General features: G+C 43.9%; 1 protein-coding gene across 14 annotated transcripts in view; it reads right to left on the bottom strand.

Moving 5' to 3' along the window:
• The window catches only part of auts2a (activator of transcription and developmental regulator AUTS2 a), a 358,488-nt gene that overhangs the window by 22,750 nt on the left and 319,068 nt on the right, over positions 1–16,670 (bottom strand). The window contains exon 1 of one of the 14 annotated variants that reach the window (XM_008428218.2): positions 979–1,270. The exons of the other annotated variants lie outside the window; for them this stretch is intronic. Coding sequence (XP_008426440.1) covers positions 979–1,009 — 31 coding nt within the window. The 5' untranslated portion in view covers positions 1,010–1,270. Of the gene's footprint in view, positions 1–978; positions 1,271–16,670 lie in introns of those variants that run through there. 14 annotated transcript variants of the gene reach the window in all.

Raw genomic sequence — 16,670 nt, 5'->3', positions numbered from 1 at the left:
TCCCTTTCCTCTTCAGCTCCAAAGACATTAACACCTTTAAGTTTAAAAGAGTAGCAACATCGCCTTTAGCAACACTTCTCCCTCATCTCTGGGGTATCAGAGAACCCCTCGGCGAGAAGTCATTCGAAACATGCAGTCTGCCCATTTCCAAATCGGAGTTCAGGGTTCTTGGGGGCGCAGGCTTCAGACTGTGTCATGTCAGCAGCTCTCGACAGCTAGAGCCAAGGGGGGTGCAGGGTTACACAGCCTGGACATCCTGCCATGTGGAGGGTCTTAGACTGGAGCTGTTTTATTAGCGACTCCCAGGGGTGGTTAGGTAAGGAGAGTGGGAAGCTAAACAGAAATAAAGTTGGCGTTATGGGAGGGATGTGGTAGTCGAGTAGAGCAACCACTCTGGCTGCGAGACCGTGACATGTGTAGTTTTTCAGCGAGAATACCACAGCATGTTGATATCGCCTGGCGGTAACACAAACTGCTGCTTTAACAAGCTGTGATTGCTCAAAAGGCCAAAAGCATGGGGGAAGAGGAGTGGGGCGGTTAGGCTTACACTCTCAACATTTATATTTCATGCCTTTCTCATTTGGGTTATGAATTTTGTATAACAAGCTGGGAAGCCGAAGGAAGTGCACATCCATGTAAAAATAGCGCCTGTAAATGCTGTGACGTCACGGAGCAGAGTGGGTGGTTAACCAACGCACAAATGCATGACTTGAGGTAGATACACCGTCTGGGAGTGTTATCCTCCGTGAAATGGCTGCAATTTTGGGTAATTGGGTCTCCATAAGCCACTGAATGTTCTGAGCTTCCCTGACAAATGTAAAAGCCGTAGAAGAGCAGCTGCCAGACCACAAAGAACAAGCACTTACACACATTTTCTGTATGACAGAGTGAAAGGGCCACAGAGTGGAGGAAAATGTGCGAGTGACAGAAAGGAGCAGAAAGAAAAGGGAGAGAAACTTGCTCTGTTCTGCCTCCTACCTTTGCTAGTATCCATCTGTGCTCCATTCATACTGCCTGGTAAGACGGAACGCTCTTTTGTCTCCGCTCTCTCGAGTCATAAAGAACGCGTTTGCTAACAGAGAGCCGCGGCGAACATATTCTTCCACCCACAGTGGCTCTGATTACAGCTGTTCCTGTAATGGCTCCTAACAGCCTCTGTTTCTCATCCTCACTGTTAGCTTCGGACCCCAACACCACAAGGAGACTCTCACCACCTCAGGCATTCTCTTAGGGCCTTAATGTTTGATCACCTTTCCCGAAATCATGCCACCCCTTGCCTCCCACCCCACCAACAACGCCGTCTTTTCGTGGACATGAGAATGTAGCTGTAGGATCAGAGGTGTCCCATTTCTAGCTGTCCATTTTGAGAACAAATCTTTATATATCCCTTAGGGTGTGAGGTCAGGCTGGAGGGAGCGTAAATGGAGAAGAGCTGGGACAGGGACTTGATGACGGGCATGCTGGCACAGGTGACCGGCGGAGGGGCCGGGGTGGAAAGCTGACCAGACATCTCCCAGCAGGGGTCTGCGCAGGGCAGCTCTCGGGGGGGATGCTTGGAGCTGGCGGCTGACAGATTCTCTACAGGTTTGGCTGTCATGTCCAGGCTCACTGAGGCTTTGAAATAACAGTAGCATGTAATGTGTGAGATCCATCCAGCTCACAGCAATGGGTCAGTACACACAAACCCTGTCAGAGTGGTGTAAAGCTGCCCTGAAAGACAAGGCAGCTGTGGAGCAGACCAGACCATTTAACCCCCAACATGTCACTTTGTACATTAGCCAGCAGATGGAAGCCCTCTCCTGGTCTCGTGTCACTGATAGCGAGGAGAGACGACTTCTCCCAAAATAAAGATATCATAGAGTCCTTCTGTGTCTCGCTTAGTCAACGAGCCTGTTCCCATCGTAACGAAATACACTTAAAATATTAAGGATGCACGACATATGATATATCAGCGTCAACATCGTCATCGGCCGTTAATTATTTTTCAGCGTATTGGCAAGTAAAAATATGCTGAAATTAATAGCTGATGTTTATTTCCATCTCAGAACAATTTGTGTTTGTCTTTCAGGAGAGGGATGGTATTTAGTTATGTACAGTAACTGTGATGGTGACGCATCTAAAGATTTGTGGGTGTTTACCTGAAGCAGAGAGGCAATAATGTGGTCATGTTGAAAGGTTAGGGAATTATACATATCTATCTATATATATTATTAATAAATATCAGTTATCTGCCGTAACAGCAACATTAACATCTGATATTGACATCAGCCTAAATGTTCACATTGGTGCATCCCTATGAAATGTAATGTAAAACACAAACTTGCAATAAAATTAGTTGCTATGGTTATGTTATTGTTTAGCATGTTTAGCAATTTTGAAAGACAATACTAGGAATAGCACTCAGGAGACTGAACTTGCATTTTTACATATTAATGCAACTTACAGCCAGCTGGTCAAAGTCTCGTGGCAGCAGATGCTCACAATGGACACTAATGACGTTACCCAACATGCTAAAGGTCACAGAGAACTGAAAGCACAGATGAGAAAGAGAGGAAAGAAAAAAGGCAGATATCGGGTTTGATATCGTTGTCACAATATTTAACAACCTTATTGCCATTGCAAGATTTTCTAATAAATTTCTAATATTGTGTAGCCCAGTTGGTAGCACTATTTGAGCGAAGGTAAGAATTTATAACTTCTAGAATACATACATTTAATTTAAAAAGCTAGCCATGCTAACTGCTAATAAAGAATGCTAAGGACAGCTCAGTAAATGAATTCTGTAATTATTTTTGTTGATTAAATGATTCATAACTCATCAGGATAGAAAGGCTGTATAATTTTTTTTAATGTTCTTATATTTTCTCATAGTTCAAAAGAAAAACCGGAATTTGTTTAATCAAGGTTTACAAAAACCGGAGCTCTGAAATTGTCCAGAAAACAATTTCTGGTGCATCTTTGTAATTCACCTCATATTACCGTCCTATTTAAATACAACATAAAAAATGACAGCTTTCATTACTGTCTATATCTGTAATTACATTATGTTCAGGAAAGTTTTGACAATATATTCTGATTAGTTTCCAATCTAGTCAATGAACCGTTGTTACAAAGCTGTATATTTTTGTTCTCTGTAACCTTTTCTTGACATTCGGAGTTCACATGAATGTGGTACACAGTTTTATTCAAAGGTAGTGAAATACGCCTGCCATAACTGCAACTAAGTCCAACTTTTCTGCCCTTGCCCAGCTCCTCTTTCTCCATTAAATTTGAGTTAAAGCTGCTCTACAAACACATTATAGGCATGTTCATGTAGTTAAAGTAACACATAGATTAAAATACCCTCTTAATCCATGCCATGAGGTAAAGTTATCGCAGGATGAAAGTAAAGACATCCTGAAAACAGCAACTGGACTTTCTGGAGTGAAGGAATTTTCAGAAGTGTGTGGAGCTGAAGCCAAGCGTTTCGCCACGCACTGACTGGCGCTGCAACACGTGTTTCTTGTCAGTCATTCTGGCAGCCTGGTGAAACAATAGCCAGTCGTTAGCAGAACCAACAGGCTTCAAACACACAACTGCCTAGTCTCAATTACAGCCACATGCTCATAAAAACCCACAGCTAGTTACAAACAGCCACCCCTTTGCTCCCCACCCACATCTGTATAGTCACAGTGGTCGACCAATCATCAGTCCCAATGCCGCACTCCCTGGGTGGACATCCAAAGTCTGAATATGTAAAATAACATGTGTTGATGTGTAGCTAACATAGTAAAGATGTTTTATTAGTACTTGACAACTACTGGATCCCAGTATGTTTCATTCTTATGTTGTAGTATGTAACTTTTATAAACAATATGATGTTTTACATATTTGTCATCATGTGTTAGTCAAGACAGTTTGTGGAAAAAAAACAATGTCCTCTCCCTTCTCCCCGAGGTCTATCTGCAGAAATACACCAATGTCAGAAACAACCAATCAGAGCCAGGAGGAGGGTCTTGGCGCTGTCAATCAAGCTCGTCGAACTCAGTAAAAACAGACCCATATTGAAACTTTGTATAAGTGCCTAAATTCAGGTCCAAAATACTTTATTCTCAAGAAAAATGCCATCTAAAAATTTTTATTTTTCTTCCTTTTTTCTATAATCTTTTTTTGGCTGACGAAAGTGGCCTTTTTCCAATTTTTCCGACAGTAAATAGACAGGAAAGAGAGCAGAGAGAAGGGGGGAAGACATGGTAAACCCAAGATATCCGTGAAAGAGGCTGCGTTCCACCCACTACGCCACGGGATGCCCCATCCCAGAGTCAGGATTGCAACAAATTGCAAGAGGCCTTTGTCCACAAACGTTTGCTGTATGACAGCCTCATGACTGTCATGACATGCTAACAGCTCAGTTTCCGGCTAGGAGAAATGATATTCCATAGTGACATGACCAGGATGACACTGACACTTGTTGACAAGCAACAGCTGCTTGTCAACATAATTTGTTTTTGCCACACTTTTTTAAAGTCTTTGGTTAGAAACCAGAGCAGAAAGACGATGGAGTCAGGGATTTGATCTCTGACTGTCATGATCAGTGGAAGAGACAGACGTCGAAACAACGTTAGATTTTATACAATTTTCCAAAAATTGTATAATCAAAAACCAAAAGTTTGATTATCCATGAAATCAACTTTTCACGTTTGTGTCATACAGCATCATCCTTCCAAATGGAGAGTGCGAGAGACGGAGGGGTTGGAAAGAGAAATCTGTCCCCAGAGTGTCATCAATCTGGGTCTCTTTCTTTTTCACTTTCAGATGAGCCAACTGGTTTTACACACATCTGTACCAGCGCCATCAGGCAGCCTCCACAGATTGGGTTCAACGCAGCTTGTACTCGATGTTAAAACGATTTCAGAAAAACCCATTCCTCAGGGGTAATAGCTCGGACGCGAGGATCGAATGGCTGCGAATCTGGCCAAGTATCAATTTGCATGTAGGCCTTTCTCTTTCTAAACCCTCGCTGACATTACAGAGGCAGCCAGTGTGTCTACGTGCATGTTTGTCAAGTGCCGTCTCATTACCCCCTTCCCCGCTCAGGTTACGTTGCAGCCAGATTAGTGAGACTCTCGGGGAGGGAGATGGGCTGAACCCAAGGCGCTACTACCCATCTCTTCTCTGAGCAGCTTTTGCTTCATTTTTAGCTCGGAGCTGCTGCGTACGCCGTCGTCGAGGTGCCGCTCAATAAGGGCGAGCACGCCCCGAGCTCTCGTTGTCCTATCTGGCACTCACTGGCTGCTCTCTCAAGAAACCATCCGAACGGCCACATCAACCGGGCTTTTCAGCAGAACACCACAAACACGCTGAGAGCTGTTGGCAGGCTCCATGGCGATGAGCTACGGCTGTGGGACTGGGATACTTGGCGAGGGAGGGCTGGTGTTGGTGGGGGGATTTGAACTGTTTATTTGAACTGCGCCGTCGTCCAAACAGTCAGCTGCCTCTGCTCCCTCTTAAAGCCCCGGAGCTTAAGCTTGGATTGCGGTGTTGGTGGGGAGAGAACAACTTGATATCCCCCTTTGGGCAGAGGCAACCCTGAGCTTGGGTTACTTTGGTTTGGGGGGGGAACAATGCAGGCTCTGTTCACGGAGTCCTCGGTGAAGACACAGGCTCAGACAGGCTAGCTAGTGTCAAACGCAGCCAGGGGGGAATTCATGCATCACAACGGCGCTCGCAAACTGTTTGAGCTCCGGCTTTAGAGAACATGACTTCCTAGATTTGCCTCTAAACGGCCCAACAACCCCCCACCCCCCGCCCAATCTGAGCAAGTTGAGAGCTAAACCAGACGTACTGTCCATGCTGAAGCAACAATCTCCCCCCCACTCCCGGCCATCCACTTTTGGGATTTTGGTTTTTTGTTTGACACTGTTTACAGTAAAATCTGACACGTGGAAGAAGGAGGGGATGCTAGAGCTCTGAAATCAAATAGCTCCCTCCAGAAGCATCCTAATCTGTAACAGATGGTGACAGTCTGAGGGATGTTGATAGATCTGGGCAGGCTTCTAAGAACGGAGGCCAAAAGCCTGTGACGACGAACAAAAAAGATGGTGATAAAATGGAAAATTTTGCTTTGTTTAGATCAAATACACATGCTTTAACGATTCTTTTCCAGGATACATGCTCTAACTTTATGCACTCACACACGCAAAACACCCACCACAATTTAAACATGTCGTCTCCAGCCAATGTGCTCAAGGTGGGGTGGGGTGATGACAACAGCAAACCCGACGCAAGGGGGGGATGTTGAGCCGCGCTCTGCCAGCTACAGCTTCCCAGCACACCTAATGGCTGATTGAGCAGAGACAGTAGTCTGTGGCCAAATAATGAAATGTGGGTTGAGCGGGATGAAAGCCATGCCTCTGTGTGTGTATGCGTGCGTATGCGTGTGTGCTGGGCAGAAACACATGCAAGGGATCTACAGAGTTCTGCTAACAAACCACGATCCTGCTCTGCAGCCGTCTCTAATCTGCCCCGAGGCTCATCAGGGCTTTATTTCTGCACTGCATATTTATGAGAATCAGAGAAGGGGCGAGAAGGGGAAAGAAGAAAAAAAATAAGCTAACCTCTTTTCTAGTGGGAGCAATTAAAGCCGTGCTTTCATCAATCCTGATCAGAGTCTCTGTGCTCTTGCTCTGTCTGAGCTTTTCTGTCTTTAGACTTTCACTGCTTTCTTCTGGCATCAGAGAAGTGAGCAGGAAAAGCCCTCCACCTGACATCTTCCCTTACAACAAACAGACAGCGCCGCTGGATTGGAAGGGGGAGTGCTGCTTTGTGCTAGGAACACTGAAATCACTGTTATGTTTTAGGGACATATTTACATATGTATATATGTACATGTCTGTGAACTAATTGCTGTACAGTCATATTCATTAAATTACAATATATATGTTCCGATGAGTGCCGCTTGTCAGATTATAAGTGCCTTTTTGAAACTAAAAGTTTCAAATAACTTTCAAATTGTTATGCTACTTATGTCATAAAAAAATCATCATAACAGAAATAAAGTCTTTGAAATATCCATCTGTTTGTAAATTATCTATATAAAATGTTTCACTTAGTTATAAAGTTCCTGAAAACAATATACTTTTCAGCAATGTTTAAATTTATTGAGTAGGTCTGTATTAGGAAGTTACAGTAAACACAGACTCCAAATAATGAAATTGCTTCAGTGGAAGCAACTTTTATTCTGCAATAAACATTAAGTGTTGCAAACTTATTACAGGCACAGGAAGTGGTTCATTTACAACATAGAATTGTTGTAAATGATGGTAATGCTGTTTAGATCAGTAGTGAGGACATCTGTAGCTGGGTCACATGGAGCTGCTCTAATTAGCCTGCTAACATGCAGCAGAGAGCAGACTTCATAGCATGGCTCTAATGATGTTCAAACCTGGGGATTTCTGCAGTGTGAGGTGATCACAAATGGAAAAGCGTTGGCATCTGCTGCTGGAAGGTCTGCTAAAACATTTGGTATGGATTTGAACCGATACTGACTGGCTGTTTGCTACAGCCATCTGTGTTTGCCGCTGTTATTGACTTTGAACCAGTTATGTTTATTTTTGGATGATGCAGTTTTACGCGAGTAGTAAGGTTTGGTGTAGTTTGGTACAACTTCATGCAGGGTTAGTGTGGTACACCAATGTTACATTGTTATTGCAACCAAACAAAAGTCGGGTACAAAACGGTCAGAACAAAAAAAATAAAAATCGTAGCCTTTGGCTGTTGAGAAACAAATGCTTTGGTTAGCAACTTTACCCAGTTCTAAAACAGCAAAGAAAATCAACGTCAGCAATCACAACTTCTCCTTCTTGGCCATAGTTGAAAATCTACTTGAGAAATCCACTTCAATGGGGAGAAATCCCAGACCGAGCAGTGGAGGGAGATGAGAATTGAGCATCATTGCAAAGGCCACGCTACAAAAGTTCTACCTGCATCGTTTGTAGCAAAGGATGCATGTGGAGCTTAAAAAAAATACTTCTAAAATCAACATGTGAAAAAGTCAGCTCTTCCTGCTAGACTTAACATCAACACTGTGTAGGGCCGACCTTATTACTTCAATTAACCGATTGACAAATGGATAGTGTAATGGGTTTAGTTTTATTTATTATTTTTGCAGAATTTGACCTAAGTGTAACTAAAACTGTGCCACTTGAGGAGTACTGGGTAGAATTTACAGACAGTTTATTTTAAATGATAAATGCTAATTATATATATATATATTATATAGTTTTGGCTTAATTACTACACTCAAAAATGTTCTTTCACCAATTCCAGTCCTTCAGATGCTTCAAGTTATTCAGTTGAACAATTAATTTTTGCAGAAAACATGGGGGCTGATAGAAAAAGCCGTGAGGAGCGACAGAGTGCTGTCAGACACACAGGGTGGATTCACAATAACAGGCTCATTTCAGGCTGCCACTCCTTCTCTTATGCATTCACACACACACCTCCGAGGTACCATGTGGCCTCATTAAGGTGGTCGGCTCTCTCTCGCTCTTTGGCAATGTCACCTTAGCCACAGGGACCAAAGAGCGATACAGGCATAATTGGCCTGAACGCGCCAACAGCGAGCTGGGAATGGCTCAGTCCTGGTGTGTGTGTGTTTGGTGCTTTGACCCTGTTAATGCTGCACAGTTGGCAGGAGACTGGCTAATGCCACATTGGATCAGTGAATGCTGCTGGTGGAGGGGAGGGGACGTCTCCTGGGGCAAGGAGAGTGCTGCTTTCAACACCTCCAACTCTTTCCTCACTTTCTCTAGTTGGGGGCATCTTCATGTCAACACATGAGGTGGTGACATGGAAAAAAAAAAAACAAACATGGCGGCTAAAATGAAATAAAGATTATTTTTGCCTTAGTGCCAAGTAGAGTAAAAAATGTTATATATTGTGGTTCAAGAAGGTGCTGTTTTTGACCGGAAACGGTTCAGATGATCAGTTCTCAGTGCACGTTTCACACAGGAAGATTACTGGTGGCGCACCGCCTCCTACTTTCATTTCCTGTGTTAAAAAATCTGCAGCTTCTGTGTAAATAGCAGTTGATGAAAATGTTACAGAGGTAAAGGTTCGAAAAAGAAAATTTTTCAGACTACTGTTATTTTTAAAGGGGCTATAGGTGCATTTTCCAAACACATAGTGCCATTTTATAGCACTAAGGAATCATAGAAACTCTCCAGATAAGTTTTTGATGAGGGAATAACTTTACAACATGATGCAAAGCTCCAAAGAACGTTTATTTTTCAATTTTACGACATTACATAATAAGGCAATTCGGCTTTAGTTTTGTTCCCACTGGAATTAGCTGCTAGCTAATCCGAATCAAAGCCCTGTTACACAAAACACAAACTATCACTTGAAACACCCCCACCAACAAAAACGTTGTTGAGGTTGGACCTAAATAAGGAGAGTTCTGTTCTTACAGTTCATTACATTTCCCCTGAAATCAATCTGTATTTCAAAGTAAACTACCATTAATCCTTGGGCACTGCCTGGACGGCTGCAGAGTTTGCCACATAGGTGCGCACAGCATATAGCTGCTCCCCATTCAGCCCAGGCTGGCTGCTAAACAGCCACATTTCTCAGCGTGGCGGAGGGCAGGAAGGGAAACAGGGGGGGCTTCAGCAGGAAATCTAAGGCCTTTCACTTTGATCTCTGGAGCTGAGCCCATTCAAATGTTTGTGTTTGAGATGTAGACCTTTAATTTTTGGCCTGATGGGTTCCAGGCTCTTCGGGTTTAGCCTGGCATGTCGGATATAGGAGTGTTTACACAGTCTCCCTGCAGCTCTCCTGGTGCTGAAATAAGTGCATTAAGATGGATGGATTTACTTAGTCTCTAACCTCAGGGACCGAGGGAACAAACTCTGAACGACCTCTTTGTGCTGCAGGAGAGGACAGAGGGAATCTGGCACACACTGCAGAGCCTTTCAAAGCATCCCTCTCACCGACCGCTCTCCCAAACGCACTCATTCATTCCCTCAGATATTCAGCAGAAATTTGTACATCTTGCTGGTTGCATTTAGCAAGCCAAACATTTGTATAAGAAACGTTTCTCTGCAGAAGTATTGGGGGGAGGGGAAAAAAAAGGGTTGGCTCATAAAACCCTAAGCCAGATTCATTTTGAAACCAAACAAGAGAAGCCGGAGTAATGACCCGCAATCAATACAGGCTTTTAGATGTGATTTTGAACCACATACAGCTGGAAAATGTTGCAGTTATTTCATTTTTCCGTGGAGGCCGGGTCTATTGTTTGCGCCAGCGAGGCAGTAAATCAGCCGGAGCTTCCCTTGATTTGTTAACCTTTGTCTGGCTGTGTCAGCAATGAGGTATGGCTGCAGAGAGGGAGTCTGGAGAGGGAGGAGGGACGAAGCACGAAGCTCCAACACCTGATATTGAGCCTCCCCAGGAGAAAAGGCTGGATTCTTGTTTTTGTTTGTTTTTCAAAGGGGTAGTAGCATTATGTATTTTAGTGTCATTTTATAGCCTACTCAAGTAATTACGTTAATGTCAGTTGTTACAAAAGCTGTATATGTCAAATATGACTTAAAAGAAATTTGGCTTCGTACCTTAAGGCCTTAAAATTGGGCCTCTGTCTCTTTAAAAATTCCTGCTCTTTCTGAAACTCCGCCTTCAGGAAGTCATCACAGCATCGCTCCTCTATTAACCCTTAATCAACATTTTTACCAGCGTTGCACTGAGTCGTAGCTTGTACAATGAGCTTTGCAGATGTGCAGCTGCTAGTTGCTGTCAGCTAGTCTGAAGGAGCTGAATGGGGGAATCACAGGGAGAGCTGCTCTGTGAGTTGGAACCTCAGCTTGGAAACCGCAGCTATGAGGAGGAGCTGCTCCTCAAAGGTGGAGCTAGGTCCAACCAGGTATTTTGTACAGTGTAATGGTTGCCATGGGAGATTAAAGGGTTTCTCAAAAAAAGCCAATTTACACAGTACTGCCACTTTAAAGAATGTTTTTGGCGTTGACCTTTGCCACATGTCAGTGTATTGACATGCGGCAAAGGTCAACGGGTCGGTACTCGAACATGTGACTGTCGTGTAGAGGACTGAGGCCTCCGTACATGGATTAAGCGTTCTACCCCAGCTCCACTGCTGCGTCCAAAAGTGCTGGATTCTGTTCAGTTCTCCTACAAGCCCAGCCAAGCAGCTCCTCTTCTTTCCATCAGGCTTCTTTATTCAGTAAAAACATTACATTATACCAGCAGTTCCATCGCCGTGACCTCACAGAGGCGGTCTCTGACTGCTGCCGTTTCCCCTGAATGCACAAAAGGCCAATAGCAGTCGGGTCGTCTTTCCACCGTGCATCCGGTCAAGTTCCACAGGCAGCCTTGATTTCTCGACACTCAAACCCACACAGACGGCAGAGGTCAGCGCGAGGGCAGAGCGGGGAGCCCGGGGGGCAGTAAACCAACACTGGTGCTGCGAAAGGCCAGCCCTCTCTTTCCAGTCCACTGAGTGAGTTAGGAAGCTGCCAGGGTGATTTGTGGCGTGATTGTTGCTCTCTATATCACTTGAGATTACAGCAGGTGGCGGCCCCGCAGCCTGGAAGCGCACACGGCTCTATCAGCGGTCCTCCTGCTCAGGGAAAGGAGGAAAACAAGCCCTCGGCTCCCTCCCACGCGGGAGTGATACGCTCACAGGCAATTTTGCTGCCAGCGGAGCTCTCTACGACGATCCAGGGAGCTCTTCAGCTCCGATACGTGCCACAAAAGTTCACCTCTGCTTCTCTATTTCCATGATTTTTTTTTTTTTTTTTTTAAACAATGCCATCAGCGCCGCAAATTACACCTTCCACATGGCACATTACTCTCTCCCCCCGGTGACAGGCGTACTCAAGCCTGACACACTTCACTAGTGGCGCTCTTCACACCGGCGTTGGCCCGGGGTCTCACTGCACCGCAGCTTCATTTTCACATTAACTCCAGTAAAGCATGCTGAAATCAGCCCTGTGCTGATATGGGGGTTTGGTAAGGGGGGGGCGGGGGGGGACCGAGAATCGCTGCGCCGTGCACCTTAATTCACCCCCGCACTCAACTCTTCATCGTCTCACATCGAAGACGCAGCTGCTGCAGGAGATGTCTCAGGAGGGACATCACTCTGCGATACATCTACCAGATGAATTTTTAAAAGACACAGCACGAGTGCTTACTACAGCCGGATCGATCAGGCGTTTCCTGGCGGATCCCGATTCCCGGGTTTCATTAGCAGCTGATCTGCTGATTGCCATTTTGACCAATTTTTGTCGTCTTTTCTACAAATACTTTAAATGGAAGTAGTAGTGTGTGTGTGTGCATATATATATATATATATACATATATATATATATATTTATATATATAGCAACAGCAATGGACGACCTACTTTTGCTTCCAGAAACAATCTGTATTAGAGCCAGAACAGCAGTGCGTTAATTTCAATTTTTTCATTACGTAGATTTTAACGCAATTAATCACTTTTGGGGGGTTTTTTAACATACAAAGGTCCGGCCAGAACTTTTGTATATAAGCGTTTCTGGTACGCCCGTAAATTTGACGCACAAGCGACATCCACTTACAACAGCGACAGATGACAAAGTTTTGCTTCACAAAACTATCTGTATTAGAGCCAAAACATAATGCATCATTTTCAGTTAATTGAGTACCAGTACATAGATTTTGACACATTAACATTTTTAGTTCTATATAATTTTTTTTTATATGCAATCTCTGTATTTGTGCGCTTCTGGTACACCCATAAATCCGACACACAAATTAGTTCAGTCTTGATATTCGTACTAAAAATTATCTAAGATATTTGCACTAAAAACTAGACCAAAAATACGTAAGATTTTGTGTTTTTACAGTTTATACACACACTTCATTTGGACTGCAATGTCCTAAATTAAAGCCTTTTTGGGGTTCATTTTCCATGTTCAGAAACTCATAATGCATACATTTTAAGATAATCTATGCGACCTCTTCGTCTCACTGCCGGGAAAAGCTTCACATACTTAAATAAATCCCACTGGACACCATTTTGATTTCCATCCTGTTACGTTAATCCCGTTGCTGGACTACGCAGAGCGGACAGAAGACTGCAGAGTGAGCTCAGGTGACTCAGTCCCTCTGACAGCGTGCGGATTGACGGATGGAAGATATTCTTGTCCTTTCGACGCGGCTTTAATCATCCGCTAGATGTGTCGGCAGACCTTTGAGGTGACGAGCAGGGCTGCTTTGTCAGAGTCACCATCTTCTCCCTGGACGGCATTCACCGCGCTAACAAGGTTCTCTCTCTCTGAATTGCACCCACGGCAGCTTGGGAGCGGCCCAGACTTCAGAATAGCTGTTTATTTCTCCAGCGGCCGATAGACTCCGTGACTGCCGCTCGCTCCCAGGCAGAGTAAATGAATCAGGGTTGGCTAGCTGACACCTGCAGGTGCATCGACAACCGTGGTAATTAGAGATAACATTTAATGACTCGGCGCTAATGAAATCCATTCCTGGGCAAAGGGAAGCCAGAGTGAGCAGGAAGGAAGGAGGAAAAACACAGAGGCCATTCGAAAGCTGATGGGCTCCACTGTAGACAGCACTTCAGAGCAGATGTGAGGAAAACAAGTTAGATTATCTGCTGGAAATGCAACACGTACACAGCACCGCCATTGTTTGTGTGTGTGTGTGTGTGTGTGTGTGTGTGTGTGTGTGTGTGTGTGTGTGTGTGTGTGGGTGGATTGAGGTTAACGTCACATCCTTACACAAGAGTGCTGAGCGATTACGCAAATATACTTTAAATCAGGAATGAATTGATGAACTGATGCACAGTCAGTGTAAACACCCTGCTGTAGACGGCTCTGCTTCAGACCCAAAAGAACCAAAACGCCAAAGGAAAGAATGGTGAAGGGAAAAAATGACGAGGGCTGCTTCCATTTCGTACTTGTAAACAAACCATTTTACATGTTCATCTACGTAAATCCCGGCATGTCTGATTATTTTACTTTGTAGTTTTCCTGAGTTACGGAAATAGACAAAATATCCGTAACTCAGGAAACTAATGTAATTTATATTATTTTTTTAAAGCTGCATTATATAACTTTTACAAAATTATGTTTTTTCCCCCCATATTTGTTAAAACTGTCACCATGTTATGACAAGTACAATATGAGACAGATAATCTGTGAAAACTTGAGATCCTCTGCTTTCGCCCAGCACTACCAGTACTAACTACAGAAACAACCAGTCAGTCAGTCAGAAACAACCAGTCAGAGCCAGAAGGAGGGTCTTAGTGCTGTCAATCATTCTCGTGTATGCTGCTCAATGTGCGAATGGTGGAGAAACAGCTTATTGTTCCAGGAAAGGTGTTTATCTGCCGTCAGCTAACGAGCCTTAGCATTTGTAGCAGGCTGTGTTGTGGTGAACCAGCCTGTTTAACAGAGGGGGGGGGGGGAGTGATTGACAGCGCTAACACCCTCCTCCTGGCTCTGATTGGTTGTTTCTGACTGAGTAGTTCGAACTGGGAGAAGGCAGAGGAGCTCGATGTTTCACAGATTATTTGTCTCATACAGATAATCTGTGATGATAGTTTTAACAAAGATGTAAAACACATATTTTTTATAAATGTTACACACGCTTTAACGTTTGCTTTGCACCCGGCCCTCACTGATTGCAGCTCTGATCCATGTTAGGACCGTTGGACTCTGATGAAATGCAACACATTCTGAAGGCCCAAAACAGCAAAATGGCACCAATCAATCAGAGGCATACATAGGAATTTGACAATTTTCCCTGGTTTAGATCTGATCTGATCTTTTTCCGCCTTTATTCATTAAACGCTTCAAAACTAAGTAAATGCAGCATTTCGGGTATAATTGAACTTTGCTTGACTTTAGTATAGAGCGAATAAAGGTTAGACACACACTTAGATGCAATAAATGAGGATAATCCTGTAATCCCTTCATTCCTGTGTTGCTCTCTCAAAGACCCTGTTGCATGTCTTTTGTCTTTTATGTATAATAACACGTAGATGGGAAGAAGAATCAGAATTACTAAAAATTGGTAGAAAAAGAGAAATTGGCCGGGCTACACCTGATTGGTGCATCTCCATGAAATGAGTCTAAAAACCATCCTACTGGTAGATATTATTCATTATAGTCAGACTTTGTTATTTTGAATAACAAAACACTGAGCTATGCGAAAAGTGGGTACAAAATATATCGAATGTATGAATGAAATATGTTGAGGGAATGTTTGATCTTTTTTTTTTTTTTTTTTTACCCAGAAACGTCGGGTATGAATGGTCCAAAAATGCAAACATGCAAATTGGTGAAGGAGCAAAAACGGTCAGCAGAAAATGTGGAGCAGGTGAGAAAGTTGAAAGATTAGAGAACCCCATCACACCTCTGGTTGCTCCAGGCTCATTTTCATTTTCAGTCTCACAGCAAAAGGGAAAAAAAGTTTTTAGCTAAATACCAGCGATCTAGAGAGCCTCATGTTATGGTACTTTGTCCCAATTATGGTGGTTTTACTGTAATGTTAGTTTTGTATCTGAAACACGTTTTTGGCTTCCAGGAATTAGAGGTTTTAGCTGAAGACAAATATTTAACTTCTTCACCAACCTGTTCTGCTGCTTTGGAGGTTATTACTACTAATAATCACCAAACCAGTCAGTTGTTATAATAGCTTTGTCTGGATGCTGCTATTCCTCTTATTTACTTTCCCATGATGAGGATTAGAGAGATTTCAACATTTTTATTGTACAAGCAAACAAAATACACAAAATTTTTTTTAAAAAAAGAGTTCAATCCAGCAAACAAACAGACTTTTTGCACCTGCCTTTGGGCAAATATTGACACTGAGCACGGCGCAAACGAACTCTCTGTCGCTATTTTTGTTGGAGCTGCCGCTTATCCCGAGTTTGGGTTGCATTAGAGCGCTGGTAATCCCTTCCAACAAAAACCTCCCCGACTCTTTTAATCCCAACACCAGCCTCCATAAAAATACCAGAGCTCTTTGCTCCTCGTGCACCTGGATTCTTTTACTCGACACGCATTAGCATACGGCAGGAGGGAGGAGACGGCCGTGGTAGGAAGGGAAGAAAAGAAGGGATATTTAAATGCAAATGGAGGCCAGGAGAACGGTCTATCACAGAGCAGGGAGAAAGCAGATTTTGTGAACTGTTTCCCGACTGAGGTCCTTTCATAGAGAGGGGGGTAGAGAGGGTGGCCCTCTGTTGGTTTAGGCCGCACAAAAGAGGTCTTAATCCTTTCAGGGGATCCAAATCAGTCCACAGAGGAGCACGTTCAAAAGGAAAACCTCCCTGTTCAGCGGCGGTGATTGAGCCGGCAAAAAAAAATATAAAAAAATCAAGCACCAAAGGGAACCCGACGCCAAAATGTGGGAAATGAGCGTGGAGGTCCGCTATCATCGGCAATCGGTCCCGTTCCAACCACAGCGGTGGAGAGGTCGTGACCCTGGTTTCAGAGTGCCCCCACCCGCCCCTCCTGCCCTGAAACGGTGACTCCCCCCAGCATTACGGAGGAATGTCCATTCACGTGGGACACCCCACCATTATCCGCGAGCCGGAGAAAATAGGGCTGCTTTTAACAGCAAATTAGTGACTTGATAATGAGGTCACATGTGGTGTTGGCACACTGAGACCGTAA

The sequence above is a fragment of the Poecilia reticulata genome, linkage group LG14 (genome assembly GCF_000633615.1).
Source record: "Poecilia reticulata strain Guanapo linkage group LG14, Guppy_female_1.0+MT, whole genome shotgun sequence".
NCBI lineage: Eukaryota > Metazoa > Chordata > Actinopteri > Cyprinodontiformes > Poeciliidae > Poecilia > Poecilia reticulata.
The sequence above is the reverse complement of the archived record's forward strand: the minus strand, read 5'-3'. Positions and strand labels throughout refer to the sequence as shown.